The sequence below is a fragment of the Schistosoma haematobium genome, chromosome 1 (assembly GCF_000699445.3).
Source record: "Schistosoma haematobium chromosome 1, whole genome shotgun sequence".
Taxonomy (NCBI): Eukaryota; Metazoa; Platyhelminthes; class Trematoda; order Strigeidida; family Schistosomatidae; genus Schistosoma; species Schistosoma haematobium.
Window position 1 is genome coordinate 58,533,961 of NC_067196.1, and position 26,259 is coordinate 58,560,219.

The 26,259-nt window shown below is 32.8% G+C and overlaps 1 protein-coding gene across 1 annotated transcript in view; it reads right to left on the reverse strand.

The window, feature by feature from the left end:
• Positions 1-3,564: 3,564 nt before the first annotated feature.
• Positions 3,565-26,259, reverse strand: part of ZNHIT1 (Zinc finger HIT domain-containing protein 1) — a 68,687-nt gene continuing 45,992 nt past the window's right edge. Inside the window, exons 15-26 of the mRNA XM_051209188.1 lie at positions 24,352-24,604; positions 23,155-23,369; positions 22,820-22,873; positions 21,130-21,561; positions 19,564-19,887; positions 17,513-17,566; positions 16,911-17,163; positions 16,024-16,206; positions 13,510-13,817; positions 9,220-9,318; positions 5,495-5,737; positions 3,565-4,456 (exon numbers count right to left, since the gene is read on the reverse strand). Coding sequence (XP_051074623.1) covers positions 4,310-4,456; positions 5,495-5,737; positions 9,220-9,318; positions 13,510-13,817; positions 16,024-16,206; positions 16,911-17,163; positions 17,513-17,566; positions 19,564-19,887; positions 21,130-21,561; positions 22,820-22,873; positions 23,155-23,369; positions 24,352-24,604 — 2,565 coding nt within the window. The 3' untranslated portion in view covers positions 3,565-4,309. The remainder of the gene's footprint in view (positions 4,457-5,494; positions 5,738-9,219; positions 9,319-13,509; positions 13,818-16,023; positions 16,207-16,910; positions 17,164-17,512; positions 17,567-19,563; positions 19,888-21,129; positions 21,562-22,819; positions 22,874-23,154; positions 23,370-24,351; positions 24,605-26,259) is intronic.

The window sequence follows — 26,259 nt, forward strand, 5'->3', positions numbered from 1 at the left end:
TATAGGAGTTAGTTTTTGTTTGGATAAATTATTGATAATTTGCTACATCGGGGTTTATGAGGTGGTTTTTCAAATATACACGGCTATAATCTAGAAGTCTTCTCCTCTTTGCGGTTGTAAACATTTAAATAAGCAGCTGTCTTAAGCTAATTGTATTAAGCGCACATCTATAAACCTATCCAAACCAAGTTTACAGTAAATATGGGTTATTATCGTTGCTTATCTAATACTCTTTTCTGTTCCGCAGTTGAATTGTTGCTTTTTATCTCTGTAATTGATAAAAGATTTACAATACTTAAACAAGAAAATAATTCACAAATAAGCAAAGATGGATAGTGGCTAGCAGTCCTAAAACATCAATGGGAAGATTCAAGTAAAACAATATCAAGTGAATTAATTCACAAATAGTTATCATAATTATTTATTTTTATTCTTCACCTTTATGTTTATTTTAATGGTTTTGAAAACTAAATGCGCCATTTAAACAGAAGTGTAGTTGTTATTTTACAGAGAATAATAAATGTAGTATTACAAAGGATATACCCATAAAATTCAAAAATCTAATAGTCGACTGATTTATCATGAGTATGGGTACTACCACACTTCAGTAGTCGAAGTTTTGTTTATTAGTATGTGAGTAAATAACATAAATTTAATTGTGAATGAACCTGAACAAATTGGTAGTTAGAAGTCGGGTTTTGTGATACAATTAGCATTGTTTAGTCCACTAATATTATCAATGGTAACGATAACCCAACTCGGTTACTAAGATTTATGTAATTGACTATGATTCATATTGCTGTTTGTGTGACGACCATTGATATTACTTGACTGTTCAAATCTAACTTTCAAATTAAGTCCAAGCTATATGCGACAGAAGTGTCTTCCACTAGAAAATGAACAAATATTTGTACCATAATATTTTTAGCCACATTCGACTAGCATCAGTACATAATGTTGAATAACTGTAGTTTAATTAAATTTTTTAAATGTCATCCTAAAACCATAGGATGTATCTTTAAACATATGACAATGCTCTATCTAAACTTTGAAATCATGTAAAATGATTAGTTTGTTAATACTTCATTACTATTTACTCGCTTACTTACGTCTGTCACCCCTCGTGAAGGAGAATAGGTCGCTCACCAGCATTCTCCAACCAACTCTGTCCTGGGCAATCCTTTCCAGTGGCTATTCATCCTATTCATGTCTGCTACCGATTCTCGGCGCAATGTGTACTTTGACCTTCCTCTTTCCCCTTCAAGATTTCAAGATAGTGCTTGCTTCGCGATTCAGTTTGATTATTTCCTCAATGTACATTCTATCCACTTCCAGAGTTTCTTCCTAATTTCCTCTCCATCTGCAAGCTGATTTGTTCTCTCCCATAATAGGCTTTTGCCTATGGTATCTAGCCAATGGACATCGAGTATCCGGCGTAGAAAATTGTTTATAAACACTTTTACCTTTTCGTTGGTGGTTGTAATGGTTCTCGAGGTTTCAGCTCCGTACAATAGAACTGTCTTGACTTTCGTATTGAAGATTCTGAATTTGATGTTGACTTGCAGACAGTTGTCTTGAGTTTCATATGTCTTTCAACTGTAGGAATGCTGTCCTTGCTTTGCCAATCCTCGCCTTTACATCTGCATCCGATCCTCCTTGTTCACCGATGATGCAGTTCAGGTGCGTGAAAGATTCCATCTGTTCCAGAGCTTCTCCACCAAGTGTGATTGAGTTGGTGTTCTCCGTGTTGCAGTTGAGGGTCTTGGTTTTACCTATCTGTATGTTGAGGCCTACTGCTTCGGAGGTTGCTGCTATGCTGTTTGTCTTGACCTGCATTTGTTCGTGTGTGTGTGATAGAAGGGTCAGGTCGTCTGGGAAGTCCAAATTGTCTAGTTTATTGAGAGCTGTCCATTGTATTTCGTGCTTCCGTCAGACGTGAAGGTCTTCATATTTTCTTCATTAATATATGCATTTTTCCGTCATTATTACTTAACACTAACGATCCATATTTATTGCCTGTTGTTTATTACCAGTAGATTCTTATTTTGAGTCATCCGAAAATGTACCCATCAGATCTATGATTCATATCTTATGGAATTTCTCATAACTCTTGTTTCTACGCATATGGATTCTATCACTAGTCTTTTAAACATGTGATTGTTATAGGTTTGTACGCGGATAAAGACAATGCAAATAATTTTTATATTGGGGTAGATTATTACGTTTTAAAGGAACTCATCAGAAGATAGTCAATATCATACAGAATTCCTATGATGGATTAAACTGCAAAATCGTGCATGGAGGACAATTGACAAACTCGTTCGAGGTAAAGAACGGTGTTAGGCAAGGTTGCTTACTCTCACCTTTTCTTTTTCTCCTGGTGATCAACTGGATCATGAAGACGTCAACATTTGGGGGGAAGCACGGGATACAGTGGACAGCTAAGATGCAGCTGGATGATCTAGACTTCGCAGATGATGTGGCTCTTCTATCGCACACGCAATAACAAATGCAGGAGAGGATGACCAGTGGAGCAGCAGCCTCAACAGCAGTAGGTCTCAATATACACAAAGGGAAAAGCAAGATTCTCTGATACAACATAGCATGCAACGATCCGATCGCAATTAACGAAGATTTGGAAGATGAACAGGGTGGATCTGATACAGATGTGAAGACGCGGATCGGCAAAGCAAGAACAGCATATCTACAACTGAGGAACATCTGGAACTCAAAACAACTATCAACCAACACCAAGGTCAGGATTTTCAATACAATTGTCAAGGCAGTTCTACTGTATGGATCGGAAACCTGGAGAACTACGAAAGCCATCATCCAGAAGATACAAGTGTTTATTAACAGTTTTTTACTCAAAATACTTCAGATCTGTTGGTCAGACGCTATTAGCAACAACTTACTATGGGAGAGAACAAACCAGATTCCAGCGGAGAAAGAACTCAGGAAGAAGCGCTGGAAGTGGATAGGGCACATATTGAGAAAAGCACCCAACTGCGTCACGACGCAAGCCATCACATGAAATCCTGAAGGCCAAACGAGGAGAGGAAGACCAAATAACAGATTACGCCGAGAAATTGAGACAGACATGAGAAGAATGAACAACAATTGGATCGAGCTAGAAAGGAAGGCCCAGGACAGAGTGGGATGGAGAATGGTGGTCGGCGGCCTATGCTCCATTGGGAGTAACAGGCGTAAGTAAGTATTACGTTTTAGAAGGTATCTTTCTCAGATCGAAATTATTAATGAAAATAATTTACATTTCAATGGCTACTTATTCAGTGTTTTAATGCTTTCATATTCGATGGATACAAATAATTATGTCGAAAGTAGTTTGTTAGCCTAAATTATTACATTTACATTAGAATATACAAGTCATTCTATAAAGAATTCTGTTAGTACATGTGTACTTAGTCTTTTTAGTGACTTATTTTCTATTGATATTTAGAACCAAATCTTATAAATGTCCTCACATTGTAAATGTGAACAAATTTTCATTTAATAAATCGATATATAATAGGTTTTTAATAATATAAGGAACTATAAACTGTAAATTATTAAAACAATGAATCACTTTATCTAATATATTTTAAATTTCTTCACCTTATGGAGAAAACTTTGGTCCGTATATTTCGAACAACATTCAAATCATTGAATTTAGCTTGATATGTTATTAATTAAAACTAGAACAAACAGAATATATCCACAACGATTTGCTTTAAAATTTCTTACTCAATTAATAGTAAGGGAAAACATATGATTAAGGCATTATTATTCCATCAGTATAGGGATTGTGGAGATTATTAAGTTTTTGATTGAGACCATGAACCGATTGATCGAATCCCGCGAGCGGGATTGTGGATGCGCACTGCTGAGGAGTCCCACGATAGGACGAAACGGCCGTCCAGTGCTTCCAGGTTTTCAACGGTAGTCTAACATCAATTGGTTCATGATCTCAATCAAAAATTATTGTTTCATGTTTGCCAGTTATAATGAGATGAAAATTGAACATGCAAGGTATATTAAAGAGGTGGATGTATTTACTAAACTATAGCCTAAAATCAATTTAATATATAAGACGAGCTCACAGAAAAAAGACTGCATCATAGAAAAAGAAACATAAAGTTTTCCTGCTACCCGATAATCTATCGTGACTATTCACTAGTTAACTAATACAAATATAACCAGAGTAGGTTACAACAGCCGGAGAAACGAACAATCAAAAAAGGTATAAAATTATTCAGCTTAAATACTAGTTCATTTATTGATTAAATCATAAATACCAATGATGACAAATTTAACTGAAACAAACAGCATCCATATAATATCCAATTTCTTGATCACTTTCTCCAAACTCTTTTAATTGAATATCAACTAATGGAAGTAAGTTTGGTTTACGGGTGACAAATTCAAATACACTACTGGCTTTTTGTTTACTTCGTTCCTAAAAATAATGAAAAAAAACAATATTGAATAGAATAATTGTACTAATAAATCACTAATCATGTAGCTTATTATTAGACATAAAGGTATCCTATATATTCCTTTGTTTTTTTCTCACTTTAAATTTATTACAGAATTACTATAAATAGCTTAGAAAGATAGTCATTTTCATGTATAGTCAAAGCTATCAATCACCTATTTCTGTTAATGTTATTTAAATGACAATAAAGGTTTCTAAATCGAACTATTTCATTCATAGAATATTACATCATTAAAATCATCCATATGATCTGTAAATCTTTTGCAACATATTTCTTTTTACAAACTTCTTTGGTTCTATACTTTTATTGCTTTTTGATTATTAATAATCGTTGTAGCAGATTATTAATTAGTCTACAGTATACTTAGTTATTGGTGATTTTCAAATCTGACTGTTTAGATTAGTGAATAAGATTAAATGATCACTGCTTGAAACTGTGATAAAGCTATGTTTCCAGTATTAGATGATACTTCATATAAATAATATATTTTTTTCCAATTATAGTTTTAGTTTTCAGTTTAGGTAATAAAAATATTCAGAGAGGAGTTTTTGTGAATATTATAATAATTTAATAGTTGAATTCATGAGTCAATTGAAGTTAGATCACTATGGAAAACCTGAAAACGGCCGTTCAGTGTTTCTAGATTATTCATAGTGGTCTAGCTTCAATTGAATTCAACTATTAAACAAAAATATTGTCTGGTGCCAGTAATTTCTTTCCTGTAGTCAAATTTCACTATTGTCAAGAACTGACTGTTAAAAGACGCATATATATTATGTAAGTATTCATTCTTTTTGATAAGTAAAATTAACTAATTAATACAAGGGGGGGGGGGTTCTGACTTATGAATATAAGTTTTTCAATAAATAGTTAATAAAGATTCTACTTTAACACGATAAGCAATCAAGAGCCACATATAAAAAAAGTTAATATAATGAATTAATAGAAATAACAATAATAAAATTTAATTGTCATTACTAATAGTTATTAATAATTACCATGCATTCATCTTTAACCTTGATATCTAACATAATACCACCACCAATAGTACGTGTACGTCTATCTTCATAAGTATCAATCACATTTTCATCAAATAATTTAACGATTACTGCATTCTTATAATTTTGATTTTTCACATCAAAATATACTGGTGTATTACGACATGTAAAAGTGATCACTTGTTCAGCTTTTGAATGTAATAGTTGTAGATAACGAATTTGATTTATTGGTGCATAATATAACTTAATAGAAATAAAATTGAAAAAAAATTAATACTTGTTAATGATATGAATAAATTTAGATAATGTAATGAGAAGACCATAGATGATCATAACTAGATAATATACTGTAACAATATATTTCAAATAAACTGATCACACATCTCACTTGATATTGTTTTACTTGATGTTTTTAGGACTAAAATTGATCAATCTCTTATTGGCATATGTGCATACTGTGCGTATGCCTCGATATTGCCTTAATTTACAAGCATTATAAGCAAAGATGGATAGGGGCTAGCAATGGAATCCAGGATGCACGTTTCGTCCTGTTTGGGACTCGTCAGCTGGATGTACCTGCATCTCGGAGTTGATGTTCACTCAGTCCTTAAACATCAATAGGAAGATTCAAGTAAAACAATACCAAGTGAATTAAACTTCACCCCATTGCACAAGCAAATGGCTATCAGGACTCAGTAGCTAAGTGGATAACGCGAATGGTACTGAGTTCGAGTCCCAGAGTGAACATCAACTTTGAGATGCAGGTACATCCAGCTGACGAGTCCCAAATAAGACGAAACGCGCGTCCTGGGTTTCACTGCTAGCCACTATCCATCTTTGATCACACATCTGTTTGTATGCAAAATAAATAACATTGATTCAAGTGATCATTGATAAAGTTAGTAGAAGTAATGATTTTAGATGAATATGAGAATAATATCCACAGTTGAAAGTGATTTAGATTACAGTGAGATATTAACGACATTTAAACGATTACTTCTTTACTTAATAGATCAAACTAAAAATCAATTTCGCTTGTGTTTCATCAAAAAAGACTTTTTTTAAAAGGATTTAACCTTTATCTCATATTCTTCTTCGTGAAGTTTTCTGTTGATAGTTTTCAATGTCCTTGGTCAGAGAGTACGAAAATTTATTGTATTATTTTTATCTTAGGGACAATCATGAAAATTGTATCTTTGAATTGAAAACTAAAGTCTTTATTTTCAAGTATTAAGGGTTAGTATAGGTAAATTAGTAAAAAAATGTTCTTATCAACAGTGTCATCTTAAGCTGCACAGTTTTATTACAGGTAATTTACATGTGGCTGTCTATAATAAAATCTGAGTATCGTATCATCAAGTAAAACTATGATGGATGGTAAAAGGTTTATAAGTGTGAAATATAGTAGTTTATAAAATAGAAAGATATTGCATCATTTAACGAAGTAAATAAAAATTATCAGAGGTTTCAATAACTACGTTCAGGTTATTTAATAAACTTTGAAGTAATAGGAAATAATAATTCATAAAAAAGGTCCAAAAGATAACCATTCACTTTACAAAAATAGAAGAAGAGGGTGAAGAGTAAGATAGTGGTTGGCACCAACGTTTTGAAAAACTAGAAGGGGTACCAAAGTCGGGGTGGAATAAATTATTGAATGTGACTTTCCTAAACACAAAGGCTAGGTTCGGATTAGTAAGTTGTTATATCTTCAGCGGTGCCCACATATCTAATTCGGACCTTATTTGAAACAATTCTTTTAACTTTGTAGAGAATTTAGGACAACGATTCCATTGGTGGCACGTGGTCAGAGTTGACGGCATTTTAAGGATTGATCTGTTAATGAACTTACGATTCACTTTAGATAACCATTCTGGGTAGTACTTGGATGTTCGTTTGTCAAGAGCGCGCTTTGTGAGGTTAATATAACCTGCTCCACAAAAGCAAGTAGATTGACAAATGAACAGTGAGGTGGCTTAAAGTTGAAGTTTATCGTTGGCACTTACCCTAATGAAATACTTACTGGATAAGACAGTTCGGATCTCTGCTTATTAATGGGTCATTCCCAAAGATCTTGACAGTCTGTTCTTCAATACCTCTTTTGCCGTTTTTTTTGAATTCAATGTTTAGGAATGAAACTTTGTTCGGAACTGTTCTTTCAACCTGATCTTTCGGTTTTAGGTTTCTGTCAATGAACCTAGGCTGGGAACTTTTCCCCATAAATATTAGTCTAAACGAATTTAACTCATCACCTATCGTGTCGTCCGTACTTATTCGTCTGTTTCTTGAGGTTGGATAGTGGGTTATGTATTTTTTCTACTCAGCCCTACCCAACTACGAAATTTCTTGTGCTGGTCTTTGAAGATGGGTTGTGTGCATATCCACTGTTGTAACAAATCATTCTTTCTTCTGTTTGACAGAACATCCAAGAAGTGAAACTTTGAGTTCAGGTCTGATTTCTCTGTAAACTTGAGTGATTGGTAACAACTCTTAAACTTTTCCACTCTGTCTTTTATGAAAGCATCATCAAAATATTTTTTACAGATGGAAACTGTTGACCATTAGTTAATGTATAGTATTTTCCGTATTGGTCATAAAACATTCTGCCAGGAATGGGCCAAGGGGTGATCCGATTGCTACTTTATTGGTTTGTTCATAAAACTCATTATAAAATCTGAACTGAACATTAAAAATGCATGGAATAAGTAATTCCTTCAGATAATGTTTTGGAACACCAAAATCGAGTTTGTTGTTTTTAACCTAGTCATATATGAAGCATATTGTTTCCGTAGGCGGAAAACTTGTAAAGTGAGAAGTAAAATCTGATGATCATTTCTTTTCTATTACGCTGACTTCAGATTGGTTGTAAAATCTCAGTCAACCACTTAGCATTAGTAGTGTGGTGAATTATACGTAAACAACATAGGAAGTAGAGGGACATCTTTTCTGTGTACTTTAGAGGGACTATATAGTCGTAGGACAACGGATTATGATGGTCTAAATTGTCCATAAGGATTACAGACGATAACAGAATTGTCTTTCATCTTTTCTAAAACTTTTCAATCTGTTCAGTGGTATCTTTTCAAGTTTTGTCTTTAAAAGACTTGTCTACATATGATAGCATGGAAAATATTTTCTTGATATTGTCCAAACGATCTGATAGAACAATACTGCCACCCACATTTGGACGACTTATTACTAGATTTTTAAAAGATTTTTAAAAGATCGAATACTTTGAATTTGTGTTCTCTCTAAAGTAGGCGTTTATTTGTTGGCTTCGTATTTATTTACTGAGTGGAGTAGTTTATAAAATCTCTAGGCCTAAGCATACACATATAAAGTCAACACGAAATACTAGTCGATAGCTTAAAAAATAATATAAGTGTAAAGAGAATTCTGCTCGTTGGGCTGTCTTGATTTATTCCTTCATAACACGATTGGCTTGTTTTTTACTAAGGGGAAAATCAAAAGGCGACCGTTTCATTACTACCTGACTGCTTCTACAACAATTTGACCATTTAACAAATACCAATAATCAAGACTTTATGTGACAGTTTAGCCACTTTTATTTATTCCTAGTGCACTTATTATAGACTAACCCACTAGTTTTATATTGAAAATTTATAGGTGTAAATCTTAATAAAAATCACTAACTCATGAAAATGAGCAAAAATAAATCTTATCAAGGCAAAACATTGAAGAAATCAATGAAAATGAAATGTTACTTGAGTTTTATGCATTGTTCCATTTTGTTTCTGTTGTTTTAAATGTGAAATCCACCAGTCTTCTGAATTATTCGTTTTAACAAAATTAGTAAGAGGTTGCTGAAACATAGATAAACAACAAGGTTTATCAACTTATTAACAATTTCGTTGATTGTAATAGTAGACTGATTTGTTTATTTGAAGGTAGTGAAAAAGGCTAAAAGTCACGGATCATAATAGAGTTTTGGTTAACTATCTCTGAGAATATTATGAGAAGCATTTGAATCAAAACTATCATTTAAAAAAAAATTAATTGATGTTCTGGTGCATTTCTGTGAACCATACATAAGTTATTGTCACTTGTAAACTAAGTAACCAACCTGGGTTTTGTAATAGAAACAAAAATAGAGAATTTTTACAAGAATGGATAAAACTAACCCATAAATTTTTAATCGAATAGCTGTACATCAATACACTGATCTTGTAAGCGTCACGGAATTCAAAAGACTTTTTTAATATATAATCAATTAGTAGGTAATTCCCAATTAAGCATTATCAAGAAACCAAATCAATAAAAAAATAACATTTGAAATAACTGTCCATTAGTCGTATACATCAAGATAAAGTTTTCTGGATTTCAGTCTAAACAAACTATTATGTCTTATAAGGAGCTGGGTTTCCTAAAGTTAGTAGAAGTATAAAATAGCTTTTACAGTCAAGATAGATAAAATCATATATTTGGAGTTTACATTTGTGATTTATTATCATAATAAGTGCTCCGTTACTAAATCATTCAGCTCATTGAGGAAAAAACTGGGTAATTAATGTTTATTATACACAAATCCTAATATATTGTAACAGCTTGGAGATTTACAATTTACTTTGAATCGCGTGACAAATCATCTAGATTATTATAGATAAAGAATTATGATTAAGTTGAAAACAGCTGAATAATCATTTAAAATCAAAGAGTATGGGAAAATCCCTTTTTCCGAACCTGAGAATCTTGTATTTCCACCTTGAAATTTCATTTTTCACTTATTATTTTACTAGCTAACTCAGCAGTCTTCTTTGTTTGTTGAAATTTGTCTTAGTAGAAATCCATATATTTTTTGATAGTCTGAATGATTATGATGTGGTAATAATATTTCGATTTTTTGTTTACGACTCTTCCATGTGTTTACGAAACGCATCATTCTTATGTCATTTAGTCCTTTTCCACAATAAACTATATAAACTCGGCCTTAATGGGACTTAATAGTTTTCAGTTGTTTTTATTCTACATACCCAATTACAAATGACCCTTTTTATATTTATTCAGGAAAAGAAACTGGTTTATAAATGATTGAACTTAGAGGGAACTTAAATAGGAAAGAAATTTATAAGATAGAAACTTATATATTTTGTAGTACAGACTGATCTTAATTAGATAGTAATTTATCATCTGAAGAAGTATTATATTCAATAAGAGAAACAAACTACGACTTAAGTGATTAGTTTATTAATTACACAGTAATGAACTTCAACTGGATTGATTTATGTTTGTCTTCTAGAATTTAAAAGGGAACAAAAACGGACCAATACGAACATTGTCAAATTGCACACTCATTACACTTCGATTATACGCAGATCAGGAGTTTTCATAATTCAGCTACATAATTGGTAGTCAATTGATTAAAACACTTGAGTTTTTTCTAATAAACAGAACATACATCCGTTTGTTGTCAGAACAACCAAAAGAGGTTAATTTGTTGACATTAACTTTTTCAGATAGATATTACCATTCGATAAGCTTGATCTAATTAAATATAGTGACCTAATTCATTAATGATATTATAATTTGCAAAGAAAAGTAAAATACAGTAGCAAATATTCGTATATTGAAAATGTTACTTAAATATGAGAAATAAGCTTCGTTATAACTTGTTGGTGCTTTCTAATTAAAAAAAGTATTTGATTGAGATCGTGAACCGATTGATGTTAGACCACCACAATTGAAAACCTGGAAGCACTGGACGGCCGTTTCGTCCGCTAATCCTTGTCGGGTAGAGATAGGTATCTACCTCAGTACAACGGAAGTTGGTCGCGCAATTTCGTGGATTGGTTGATGTTAGAAAATATCACCATTGGATGCCGGCTCAGTGGTCCAGTTGATTAAGCGTTCGCACGCGAGACCGAAGGCCCTGGGTTCGAATCCCGCGAGCGGGATCGTGGATGCGCACTGCTGAGTCCCACAATAGGACGAAACGGCCGTCCAGTGCTTCCAGGTTTTCAATTGTGGTGGTCTAACATCAATCGGTTCATGATCTCAATCAAAAACCTAATAATCTCCACAACCCCTATACTAGTAAAAAAAAGTAATATAGACATAGGGGAAATCAGTGACGTGATTAAATGAACCTGTGGTGTATGCTAGTTAAGTTGACAGATGTAGGTAGTAGGTAAAACTAATCAAAAGTGGTATGCCTGTCAAAAAAAATGAAGGGAAGAGAAGAGAAAGAAATTGGAATAAAAATAGGATTGGAAAGATTTTGAAGGATGTAAAAGACAATTGAAAGATATGCAAATGATGTATTTGATGTATGATTTTCACATTCTACTAAACCATTATATGATTGTGAATTAAATGATAAATTGGTTCTCCTCACCTGAGCTCTTGGTCACTACAAATCTAGTTTTGATGTTCCCAGTTTATCCGATAGTCTACAATTACAGTTGTACATTTATGTACCTAATATTTGTTTTACAATCTCACGTTAGCAGGAGTTTAAATCGTCGAGATTTACAGATTCAATATAATTCTGTAACACTACATGTTGCATGATGAAATATCATTGTAAACTTAGCGAAATCCATCGGAATTAGTAAAAAGCATATCTTATAGATTTATAACAGATTGACAGGTATCCAATGTCGTGTTTGTCTAGTCGTTTTAGTGTCGAAAGAATTCTGTTGATCAAGGTGCAATTTGGCCACTGGTTTTAAATGACTCAAAATTATGCGCACTATGTTGAAATGTCAAGTAATTAGATGTAGTTGACAAGATACTACAAACCTAGATTTCATGCTGTTTGGCTCTTACAAACAGGGTGCACCTGTAATCCTAAGGGAATCTGCGCTCTATAGTGGACGAAATGTTATGTATTAAATCAATCTGATAAAAGTTTATTACAGAAAATAAGCTTAATGATTATCTGAAAAACGAACAAATATGTTTATTGGAATAACAGAAAGGAAAACATAATTAGTTTTGTAGAGGAATACATAAAAAGTGAATTATTATATGTTTAAACAAGTGACTAGATGTTTCTATTCAAGTAAACAATTTCTAAATGAAAATCAGTAGTAAACCGAATTATTTCATATTGTTGGTTTACATGAGCGTCTAGTTAACAATTTATCTAAGCTTATTTTGGTTGTCAATCATTATTATTACACAAAAACTCATGGTTGACGTTGAAATAGTCAAGCTAAAATTATGACCCAAATGTAATGTAGCTTAGTGGATAGTAAGAGATTCATTCATTTGTCAGCTTTTGACAAAAACTTGAGATATAATAATTCGTAGTAATTTGCAGATAGTCATACCTATGTAAACTGAATAAGATTTAAATTTGAGGCATCACAATTAATGGTTGATTGATTCTAACAACTAAGCTCGTGTAGAATAAGCATGCTATGTGACACAACTAGCTAAATGACTTTAAATAAGTGGTGAACACATATTTTACTTATCAATAAATTAATATATTTGTAATATCCCAGTGAGTAGAAAAATAAGATTTTCTGACGTTTCGTAACTCAGTGTAAGCCGCTTCTTAAGAGCGTAAATAACCAAATAAAAATTTTGATGACAATTGATAACCATCTACCCAATGCTTAATTCATTCGAGATTATCAAGTCAAACTTTGGTAATGATACCCACATATTTTTATCTTTATTAACACCTTTTACTATATGAGATTATTTGATTTGAATCTAGACAAACTTGAACTGATGAAATCAGGTAGCACTATCTGTTATTGTTAATTTATCTTGCTGTATCTACATCAATAGGAGTTCATTAATTCTTTTTTACTTTAATGATTTTAATTTCCTTACTACAATAAATTTATAACAGGATGCTAGACACCTATTACGGTTAAATATTATATAAGGCCAGATTAATTTATATACATCCAATAAAATTATAACAGCGTTATTTCATCTTAAAAGTATTAATAAATTGATTGTTTGAAAGAAACATTTCGTAACGATTTATAGTTTGTTTATAGATAACAAATGAAATAATAAATTCTATTAGCACTTACTGTTTTTGTATCTTCACTTGGTTTAATGCATGTTTCAGCAACATTTCCCTTATTCTGAAATCTACATTCAACTGTGAATGCATCAGTTGGTGAACCAAGGTTTGGATCAATCCAGTAAGTACCAGATTTAGAAGTTTCTGGAAAATCAGCAGCTTCATATATATCACGACAATGTCTAGCTGGATTTTGTTGTGTACCCATAGGACGTTCAAAACTATTCATAGATGCTTCTAAGCTTTCAATTCTTGCATATATACGACGTAGTACTGCACCAACTGATGGTATTGTATTCGGTGTAATACTTTCATCTATTAGTTGTGCAGAATTATTATTATTAGTAGTAAAAAGTAATATGAATAAGGTTGTATTCGAACTTTTAAACTAAAAGTTTCATGGAACTATAATATATAAAAAGAATAGTTTAGTTTACTATACTCTAAGATTTACCAAAAAGTAGAACTTATTATCGCTTCACTTTCTTTCTATCTTAATTATTCCCTTTGTGATTGAATACTTAAGATCTCATCTTGTTTAAAACCAATTTATTTGAGAATAATTTTTACAAAAATAAACCAGTTGAAGATTAATCTATTCGAACATAATTTTTTTCATTAGAGATTTTTGTTGTAACGGGTGTGACTGCAGGTTTTGATAAGCAGCGTTTATATATCGATCGCTTCTGTGACAGGGGACACGTAAACACGTAGAACGACCTAGGGTCCTGATTGGTCCCGCTTCCCTGCCTAGCCCAGTCAGTTGAGTCCAGAACACAAGTCACAGCCTCTGAGTTATGAATCATTGTATTTCAGACATACTCTATTTATATACCAAACAAACAAACCACATCGTACCATAAAATAGAAAACAACATTTACACAATATTTAACAAGCGAAATAAACATCGACCAATGGGAAATGTACATTTAAGGTCCAAGGCCACCATAGACTTAACACGATAATTATTGGTATATTTTTCCGACTATCCTAACAATTTTAGTAGTGAAATATGCAGAGTTGAACGTTAATAATGAATATACGATTATGCAGTGTAAAGTACGACTGTACAAAATGATTACGACTTAACATTTTTATAAGAATGAATCTTATTTTACAGCCATTAGTGAGTATTTGTTACTCCATGCATTGTTGTGTACAAAACCTTGAAATTTGACAACAAAGATGTTGTTCAGTAAATTGACCTATGTTCATCAATTAACTTTTACTGACTTTACTAGTGATATAGTGCTAAGATTATTCAAATTTACCGATAGATATCTGGTTCACTACTGACTTGGTTGAATTCACAGGTCGTAGTTTCTTAACAGAGCTTGGAACAAGTCATTTGTGGGAACACTAATTAATTTTATGGTCTTTGGTGATTTATCAACTTTACGAAAAATGTTTGAGATAATAAAATTAAGTTATTTTTAGTCGGATGTCTATTTGCAATAAATATGCTGTAAGAAGTGTTCGTTGACTTATGCTTTTCACTTTCTTGTTCTATTTTTAAAAGGAGCTAACAATGTATTTCAACGTAGAAATTCGCGATTATTTGAAAGTTGATGATTTTTAACATAAATTTTCTACACATACTTTTGTGGTATGTGCTACTGATCGATGGGTATAAATAGTAGGTATTATCGATCGAAAGTGGCAGAAAGTTAAGAAGATCAAAGAAAAGAAAACGAGAACAAAGAATGATTGCTGTGGAATCGAAAGAACAACGAAGTCTGAGACGATTGATTGACATTTGCAAAAGGAAAAGTCAAGCTTGAAACAATTGATTGACATTTTGCAAATGAGGTATTTACTGTATGGTTAGTAAGAGATTCTGTAATTTTGTATTGAAATACTTTCCATTGTCACCACTTATGTTCTCGTTCACTACACTTTAATTATTCTTACATAAATACATTTGTTGGAACTTTTTAGTAGACAATCAGAAATTTGATATTACGATTATTTTAAAGTTTTGTTTTAAAATTTAATAACTTTCGTACATGCAACAAAACTAATCCAACGGTGTGAAATTTATAGAAGTAAGCTAAGGTATAGATTGTGGTTCAGTGTTTTAGTAATATAGCTTATGACCTTAGGTTTTAAGTCACAATAGCTTGTTAGGCTTGAAAAACAAAGAATCATTCGATTAATTTTTATTGATTGATAATTCGTTTATTTAAGACATTTTAAGACAAAAATTTTCTTTTAGTCAATGACCCCCATTTTTTTAAAAGTAGGGGGTTTATAAAACTTAGTTATGTTAGGTGTTTATTTTAGTCAATCTTAGATTTCTCTTCTCTGCTAAGAAAATGAGAGGGTTATTCCTGTAGATGATGAAAGGTGTCTTAAAGTTAGCATCTTATGAACATTTGGGTCTTTTAATATGTAGTCTACTAGCAATCATAAGGTAAAAAATTATATAGAACCACGTGGAATTTTACACAAAAACGCTTATAAGAGAGACTAAGGTAAAGAAAAAATTCAAATGATTATTCACTTTACAATATAACGTACCCGGATCCTGTTTCGAATAATATTGATTATTGTATAGAGCATCTGAAATACTACGTCTAACTCTGGGTGTATCCTCAAACCTATAATAACCTTCACTCATATCTAAGACCTTGATTGGACCCGGAGGTCCCGGTGGTCCTGCTGGACCAGATGAACCCTTTTGACCTGGAACACCAGGTAACCCTATAAAGGAAAAATATATTTAAATCAAAAAAATTAATTACAAAAAATAAGGTTCAGTTCTATCTTTAAGGAAGTTTAATATATTTCGTAATGACTTAATACCTACGTAAACAATACAGAAATACAATTACCTTAATAACTTGAAACAATTAATTCTCTTAAATGTTCATAGTAACCTCAGTTTATGTGGAAACCATAATTCTTGGCTTAAGTACTTCCTAATCTATAGGTAACGTGTATTAAAATCAGTTGTTTATGATTGCAAATCATGATTTAACGAAATAGTTACTAACTTACGTTTCATTTTAGATCTCGAACCAATATACTTAAAAGTGTTTTACTTTTTTTACGTTATTCATAGCATGATTTCCTTTAAATAAATTATACTTTAAAAAACAAGAGTATTTCTCTACGAATATCGAATGAGTTGTTTAGTATTAGTTTATATGCAGGAGTAAAGCTGTTTTAATATGAAATATTTACTGGACTTCAAGTTTGCTAATAACTCATGCCTCATCCCAGATGATTATGGAGCCCCACTTTTCATGACAAAACTTCTTAAGATTATTTGTTTTCGGCGGAACTAGATGAAATTATCAGGTATTTTGTATAGTGCAGTGTGGAAAATAACAAAAGATGATATATAAGATATAAAACTGATGAATTTAAAACTTATATTTACAAATTCCAATTCATTTACTGACCTGGAGGACCAGGATGTCCAGCTGGACCTTCAGGACCAACTGGTCCGGATGGACCTGGTTGTCCTGGATCTCCGGCAGGTCCGACAGGACCCCTTTCTCCTTTGAGACCAACCACTCCTCGTACGCCCTCAAGTCCAGGAACACCTTGTTCACCCTTTGGTCCCGGAGGCCCCAATGGACCGACTGGACCATAAGTTCCTTTGCTACCTTTTGGACCACGGTCACCTTGTATACCAGGGTCACCTTGCTTGCCCTGAAAATATTTCATAATGAGAATAGATTTTGTTGACATATTTTGTTTCAGTACATGAATAAACGATAACAGTTACGGTTTATGTATGACAAGCTAAAAGTCACATATAGTTTTTATGGGGACAAAATATCTACAAGGAAATTCAAATGAACCTAAAGCAGATCCTGTTAACAGGTTTTAGCGATAGTGTTTGACAAGATAACTAGAAATACTAAAGAATAAATATTACAGTAATGTATATCAGGGACGTCAATAATGAATAAACCAAAAAAAGGTTAAAATATTATTCTGTTTATTCAAAGCAATAAGCAGACCTTTGAAAACGAAAAAAATATATGTATTAGTTTACTTGCAGTCCCTCTGATCCTCGTTCTCCTGTCTTGCCTTGTTTACCCATTACCCCCTATAAATAAGTTTTTAAAAAATAAATCAAAGAATATAGAATGACATCCTTTGCATTGAAAATGAAACAAGATACACTTAACTTAGTCTTAAAAAACATTGTTTCGTTATGCCTATTAAAATGATCATGCTTATACTATTAATTTATAAATTGAATAGTTTACGCACAGATTAACTTGATGAACACAGTCAATATTCTTGAATGTAAATTGATAGTCGAACCTAATAGAGATTCGCTTTAGATTTTATGTGCTCTTTAAAAAATTCTCCATTTTATCAATTACTTTCATTCACCTTCATTAGATATTTTCTTTTTTTTTGTTTTAACATGGTTTAGATCCATGTACTTTGTAATTAACAATCTTACTGTCTATATTTCTTTTATTTGTAAAGGCTTTTTCGTTTTAATCATCCTGTAACAGACAGTTGAGATTTTCCATACTTTATAAGGTGTGTATATCAGTTTAATCTATTCTTATCATTGTGATTTACAGTATTATTTAAAATTACCGACATTATTAATGTGGTTTATTTTTTGTTATATTTATCTTTCTGTAGATAACTTTTATATTTGTCATTGTGACTAACCTTACATAGTTTTTTCTCTCCAGTAAACCAAATTCTGATAACTGAATATTTTCAATAAATGATTGACGTTTATAAAAAAAATAGATATTCTAAGCTGTTCGAATTCCATATTTCCTAGTTGGTTGGCTTGTAAAATGAATATCTCATAATTGGTTGGAAATTTACAAGATCACATCAAAATTGAAATATCACTTAATAGATAATGTGTTAGTATTACACTAAAAGTATCCAAGAATGGAATTCATGTCACAGAATGCCTTACAAGTAAATATGAACAAAAGAATATATCATTCAAATAAAGGTAAAATGTATTAAAGTATGAGTTGGAAAGGTATAATTGTTTCATTTTCTTCGGTGACCGAATAATGGTAACATTTATTTAAAGTAATATCTTTGTTTTATGGTTTATTTTTGATGATTACTAAAGTAATTCTTAGTTATCTGAATAAAATTATCTTATTTTTCTATAGGTTAAGATTGTCTGTTTATAAATAAAGTGTTATGATTAAAAGCAGAGATGGATGGTGGCTAACAGTAGAATCCAGGAGGCGCGTTTAGTCCTATTTAGGACTCGTCAACCGGATGTATCTGCATCCGAACTGATGTCCATTTCGGGACTCGAATCTAGTACCGTTCGCTTTAAGCGCCATCGCGTTATCCACATAGCTACTGGGTATAGATGGCCACTAGCTAGTGCAATGGGGAGAAGTTTAATTCATTTTTGTATTGTTTTTTTAAATGTTCCCATTGATGTTTAAAACTTCAAATGATCAGTCTCTTGTTGACATATGTACTTCCTGTGCGTGTTGCCTTGATATTGTCTTGGGTCACAAGGACTATAAACAAAGATGGGTGGTGGCTAGCAGTGGAATCCAGGACACGCGTTTAGTTCTGTTTGAGGTACATCAGCGAACGGTACAGGATTCGAGTCCAGGAGTGAACATTGACTCTGGGATGAAGGTACATCTCTGCTTATCATTCTGTTATTAGGTAAGTAACTAATATCGTTTAAAGTGACTTAGCGAAATTTATTAATAATGCAAACACTGAGTAAACACTATGTACTCAAAAACGAAAAAAGTGAGTGACCTCAGATATAATGTCTTGCTAGATATCTCAGAATATATTACTATTTAGGACAAAAACCAAAAAAAAGCGGGGAGCTCTACTTACAATATCAGTTAGAATTACTTCTTTTAGTTAGCACTGAATACAAAAGTTATTTGAATCCACGAATTTTAGATGATTCTTAAATAACTAGTTAGCTTCCATAAAATTTTCACTAGAAGGTTGTTTCTTAAAATCTGAATATTATAAGTAGTTATCAACTGTCATGCATCTTCTTTATGCTTTCCGTACAGAAATAAACAATACATAATGAATAAGATGAGTAAAATAATTACTACTTACTGGTACACCTTGTTGGCCAGGACTGCCCAAAGATCCTGGAGGTCCAGGGGATCCCACTGGCCCAACGCGTCCTGGTTCACCAGGTACTCCTTGTTCACCCGTTTCACCTTTTACACCTTTAGGACCCTGAGGTCCAGTACGTCCCTGAGGACCCGTCATACCAGGAGGTCCAGGTGGTCCTAGAGGTCCAGGTAGACCTCTTAAACCTTGTTTTCCAAGAGGACCTTGCGGTCCAGGAGATCCATCTTCTCCAACTGGTCCTTGAACACCTTTTGGTCCAGGAGGTCCTGTTGGTCCTTGAGGTCCAGGTATTCCTAAAGGACCCTGCGCATTCAAAATAAAATAAAGTGTTTCATTCAGATAAACTTGTCTTTTTGAATCTTGAATACGAGCAAAAGAAATAATAGGGTGGAATAAAATGTCAAATTTATCCCTTAGTATAGAAGGTAAAATTTCCATTAAAAAAAAGTCAGTTTATGGGGCTTGGAACATACGTTCAGTATCCAAATAATTTCAAATGATGGAATTATGGAGACATATATTATTAATCTTTGAAGACTATGAGAAATAATCTCTGATATGTAACGTATTATGACAATTTACGGTTTATTCTACCTCGGAAGCATTCTAATATCAGTTTACTCATCATAACCTCATTGAAACTATTGTAAAGACTACTTCAGGTAAGTTGGATGCATTTATAATTCAGTTTTTGAAATTATTCAGCAACAGCCTACTTTGGGCGAGAACAAACCAGCTTCCAACTGAAGAGGAAATTAGGAAATAATTCTGGAAGCGGATAGGACACACATTGCGGTAATCATCAAACTGTATTACGAGGCAAGCGCTAACTTGGAATCCTGAAGGGAAAAGAAAAAGTAGAAGGACAACGAACACACCGCGTCGGGAATTGGAGGCAGATATGAAAAGAATGAATAGCGACTGGAAATGATTGCTCAGAAGGGAGTTGGTTGGTGAATGCTGGTGGGCAGCCTATGCTCCTCGATGAGGGGTAACAGCCATAAGTAAGTTTTGAAATTATAAACAAGTCTAACTGAATCAATTAATTACTTATTATTATCCTAGTGTAAACTAACTCACTTTCTTATTAATAGGTACAAATAATTTTCAAGTCGGAATAGAACTGAGACTAAAAATTTAGTCATGGTTAATCATTATAAAGAAATTGTGCCGTTATACTATTTAATTTTAAGATAAATACCTAACAGAATCGAAAGTACCTATTTTAAGCCTCAAGACTCTGATATAGTCTAATCAGTTGTACGTAAAGCTTCACGTTGAATCACTACATTTTCTTATCGTCCATCGAAAGGCATACGTATTCAATGATTGTAGACTCCTTATATAGCATAGCAAGAGAACATAGATTAATAAATTAACTAGTACAAGGGTATCTTGTTATTTCCATCAGAATTTTTTCAAACTACTGACTTTCTAACTCTAGTTTTTAGAGGTCATCTGTCTTAGTAACCATTTAGTACAGAATGTTACTAATGTATTTATTGAGCGGTTTAATCACACTTTGAAAGTAACAAAACGACTCACCAACTCTCCTTTCGGTCCATCAGATCCTGGGATCCCTATATCACCAGGTACTCCTTGTGGCCCACGGGGACCCTCTTGACCTTTTGGTCCTAGTGGTCCCTGTACTCCAGGACTTCCTTCAACACCTCGAGGTCCTGGTGGCCCATCTTCTCCTTGAGTCCCTCTTTCTCCTTGTTGCCCAACAGGACCAGGTGCTCCAACATTTCCAGGTTGGCCAGCTGGGCCAGGGACTCCAACTGTCCCGGGTAAACCGCGTCGACCTATAGGACCCCGTGATCCCTGGTCTCCTTTTTCTCCGGCTATTCCTGGTAGACCTGTCACACCTACCATTCCAGATGCACCTGGTGCTCCTGGCAATCCTCGAGATCCTTCTGGACCAACTAATCCTTCAGGTCCCTCCTCACCTGCTTGTCCAGGGAGTCCTGGTGGTCCCTAAATAAAGTAAAACGAGTATATTGTGAATAGATGATGTTTCAAAAGTTTTTTTGTTAATTGGTATCCAGAAATTTCGTAGGTACAGGTTCGAAAGCCGAATCGTTCTGTAGAAGTTTTTTGATTAAATAGTAAAGGCATGTAGTTACAAATTTCTATCAGAGTAGCATTTGAAAGTTATGTGACTTCTCTAATAGTTAAACCAATAATCTAAAATCAAGAAAAATCAGTTTAACAAATTATATATTTGTAGGATGTCTTCTTTAAATATCCAAATTGATCTGCATTGTGGATACTACTGATATCAAAATTCTTACTGATATATCACTATTCCGTTCGTTACATCACGTTACCATAAATATGGTAGTCTAATAGTTTATTCTTTTGAACCTTACAGTAAAAACACTCATAGAAAGATGTACTAGGAAATCAAGCTTTACATTCCTGTTAGAAAAAATCCTATAGTCTCACTTCGACTTGGTTATGTCACATACCATTACAGGTCACATATGTGTATAGTGACACATAGGGAGGAGTTATGTAGTTACGTTTGGAGGTTATGGAGTTGGAAGTGGTGAAATGTTGGAAGAAACAACTGTGGGTTTATTCAGAGTTGTAATTCACAATAAGTGCGAAGTGTAGATATTTATCTTCTTCCATGCTCAACATCATGGTTGGAGCTAGTCGTAACACTAACCTTAAAACAGATTTCAAATCTTAACGAAGAAACTGTCGAGGATACATCTTTAGCTGTGTTTTTCTGAGAATAAAGAAATCCAACCCACCTTCATATGCAAAATATGGCTGATCCCCATCCTAAACCGGCTATGGTAATCTGTAATCCAATTTTTTGTCAAAGAAATCTTGATGGAAGTTATTATTCGTTCTTTTTCGTACTTTGTCTTCCATATATTCGTCCCTATTGTAACTATTTATTGATTAATTTTAATTTTATTTCCTTTCACATTAATTTGCTTGATAGGTAAATATATGATCAGATTATTCTTGGTGAATTCAAAATTTTCATTACACTGTCCAGTTTTCCTCAAAGTATGTTAGTCTTCAGATTTCTACATTGTGGCTGGTTGAATCCTATTAACCTATTTGATAACACCTATAAAAAGCTATTAACTTCTCGTAGCTACTTTAAATGGTTGTTCCTACGTTTGTTTTGTTCAAAATCGATAAATGCTAAAAGGCGAAATTGGTCTACTAAGCTTTATTGAAAAAAACTTACATTCACAAAATGATTACTTACTTGTATTCCAGGTAACCCAGGGCTCCCAACTGGTCCAAAAGGTCCACGTATACCCTTATAATGAAATAGAGTAAAACAATTATGCAATCCTAATAAACTACTAAGTTAAACAAGATTCATGTTATAAAAATACAAAACACTAAAGACTTGTCTTATGGTGAATGTGGTAACAACCCTTTAAAGTTAAGTAAAATTTAAAAAAACTAAGTGGAAACTTATCAATACTTCACACATAAGAAGTTTTTAAGTAATAATAAAATATCCTAATTAATTATCAATAAATATTGAAAATGTTTAATATTCACTTAAAATAGGACTAATGCAAAAATACTTACCACTCCTCCTTTATCGCCTTTTGGTCCTGGTGGCCCTGATGCACCCTTATCGCCCTTTTCCCCATCAAAACCAGGAGGCCCTAACGGTCCAATAGGACCTAATCGACCAGGTGGTCCCCTTGGTCCAGGAGATCCTATTAGTCCCAAAGGACCATCTTCACCGGTTAAACCTTTGACTCCAGCTGGACCAGGTGGGCCTCTTGCTCCCAACGGACCTGGAAATTTATAAAAATTAATCTAGAAAGTTACTAGTTTATTTCATGCTTTTGTCCAGTTGGTAACATGTCTTCAACAAAAATCGTAGCCGCACTTCAGTCCCATGGAATGTTATAGTAAGTAGATAAGTGAATAAAACAGATCCCCTGTATACGGTTGATTTAAAAGATTTCAAGTAAGTCACACTCTTGAGGCTATTTAGAAATATACATTCTTTAGTACACTACTCATTAGTAGGCTAATACTTCAACTTGATAAATTTATGTCAGGATTGGATTGTCTTGTTATGATGTACTTTATACAATGGCTTAAAGAAGTATAAAAACAGCTTTTGGTTAGTACTGTATGCGGTTATAGGGAACTTTCCATTCTCAGTCTCGTGAAACATATCTAAACTTGTGTTTACTTCAAGCTATGACTAAGATATAGTCGAATAACTTCACAAATATAAGTGCCAAGTTAGGGGGACTGAGTGAAAATTAATCATATTTATAGAGGCCTCTAGGTGTCTAGTATGTAATTATCACAGTGTTTCACCCAGAGTTAATTTAGTCCGAATTTTTACTGGGCAATCAAAGGATTAACATGTCATTTTAAATTAAAATATAGAAAATTTGGTCTATGCAAGAATAGTATGAACTGAACTACACCGCAAAATTTATTTAGCTGAGTCTTTAAACTTAACCAGCAGTGTTTACTCAGTAGTATTTTGTTTTTATTAAAGAAAACACAGATTCGCGGCATAACAAGTTGGAAAACATTTTATTACTTGGCGATTTAATTTATAACTGAAATAGCATAAGGGGATACTTGAAGGTTGAGATGAATACTTAGTAAAAGTCATCTAGTTTCATTCATTTGACATGAATGAAATATTATTTAGCATATACTAAGCATGTATACCAAAGTTAGTTTCGTCATACTGCAATGATTTTTATTCTGTCAATCGAAAAATTATAAACTGATATTTTCTAAACGCACCTGTTGGTCCGATGGGTCCGATAATACCAACATCACCTTGGTAGCCTTTATCTCCAATAGGTCCCACTTCACCATCAGGTCCTATTTCACCTTTCACACCAGCTGGTCCAGGTCGACCTGGCATGCCATCAAATCCCGGGAATCCTCGAACACCTTGATTGCCAAGTACTCCTGGTGAACCTCTTACACCTTTAGAACCAGGCTGACCATCACGCCCTGGCATACCATCCTTTCCAGGATCTCCAGTTGGACCCTACATTGTTTTTTTTTAAAGTGAAAGAAGAATATGGACACGAAATAAATAATGATTAAACGACAAACTTCTGATCACTTAGATACATTAAACATTTCCAACTGAATTTCACACAAACTAGAAGGTACATAAATTCAAATATGTAATAAAATTGATCTATCTGTCTGATGCACTGATGATGTTTTCTAAAAAGACAGTGAAATCTTCATGAATAAATCATATAGATCTGAGAAAATAAATGAACCAAAATACACTTTTATCTTGGAGAAAATACTTTTAAGTTTCTGAAAATACTGTTCATTTTGACGTCAAAGAAGGTAGAGTAATTCAAAAACTAAACACGTACAAATTGATACAGTGACAGGTCATACCAATTCATCGTGACCAAGAATAACTTGACACTGACATATTCAGACTTATTATGATTTTGATTGCATTAAAAATATTCTGCATTGTTTCCTTTTTACTATTCAAATTTAATATTGTCATTTATTTACTCTGAAGAAGTGGCTTACATTGATTCACGAAATGTCATTAATAGAATTTTCTACTAATTGGGATATAACAAAAAGAAATTCTCAGTTTCTTTGAAACTATTAATTTCAATGTTTGCATTGATACCTACATTAATGAGTATATGTTTTATGTTAGTTTTATGATAGCTGTGATAATCTAAAATTTCATAATCTTTAGAAAATTAAATAAAGCAAGAAAAAGAAGATTGATAGAGGCAATTGGTATCATATTTAGTGTACTAGAAATATTTTCTATATAGGTGATACAAATATGGCTAAACGAGTACTCATCGTATGACACTATATTTATATGTCTATTCAAAAGCAAGTAAATTAGGCAGATGTCCATCAATTGTTTCAAACACATCCTAAAGAATCCAATTTGAGGGGGTCCAATTCGATTGGAGTCCATATGCAGGAAACATGACATGATTTAGATATGTATTTTTTCAATGAACGATAAAGTGTCTTTCCTATCAACCCATAATAGCAGAAGTCATAAAAATAAGAAAAACTTAGTGCTCAGATTTAACGAAATTGGTTATTAACCTTTAGTTCTCTTTGTAAAACAAGTAAATGTCGTAATTAGCATCTTTTCCTTATGTAAAATATGATTATAATTCAGGTTTTTTCTTTCTTTATTGCTTTCACGTTTGCAGTTGATTCTTCCTCGTATTTAGTAGCAAAGTTATTTCCCGTGTTCAAAAATAGTCACCATAATTATATTTTAATGCCTAGTGAAAATTCTTTTAATTTGGTCTACACTCAGATTCGGTGTTTTACATATACAATTTACTTTTCTTCAGTAGCTATATCAACTCTGAATTTTAAATGTTTATTATATACTTATTTACATTGTTGATTATCTAAAATTATTAGTCAATTTATAGATGAGGAGAATGTAATGAAATAAAATAAAGGAACTTTGATCTAAGATAAATACATAGTTCTTGAGTACAGATAACCTTGAATATATTATTCGGTGTTACATGTACATTGGTACTGAGCAATCAGGAAGTTGTTTTGAACCCATTTCTTACAGTTAGCAATTTATTTTATTTATTTTTATTTTCTGCGACTGGAAACTGTCAATACTTACATTTCAATAAACCAAAATGCACTTTGTTGTGTGCAGTAAGT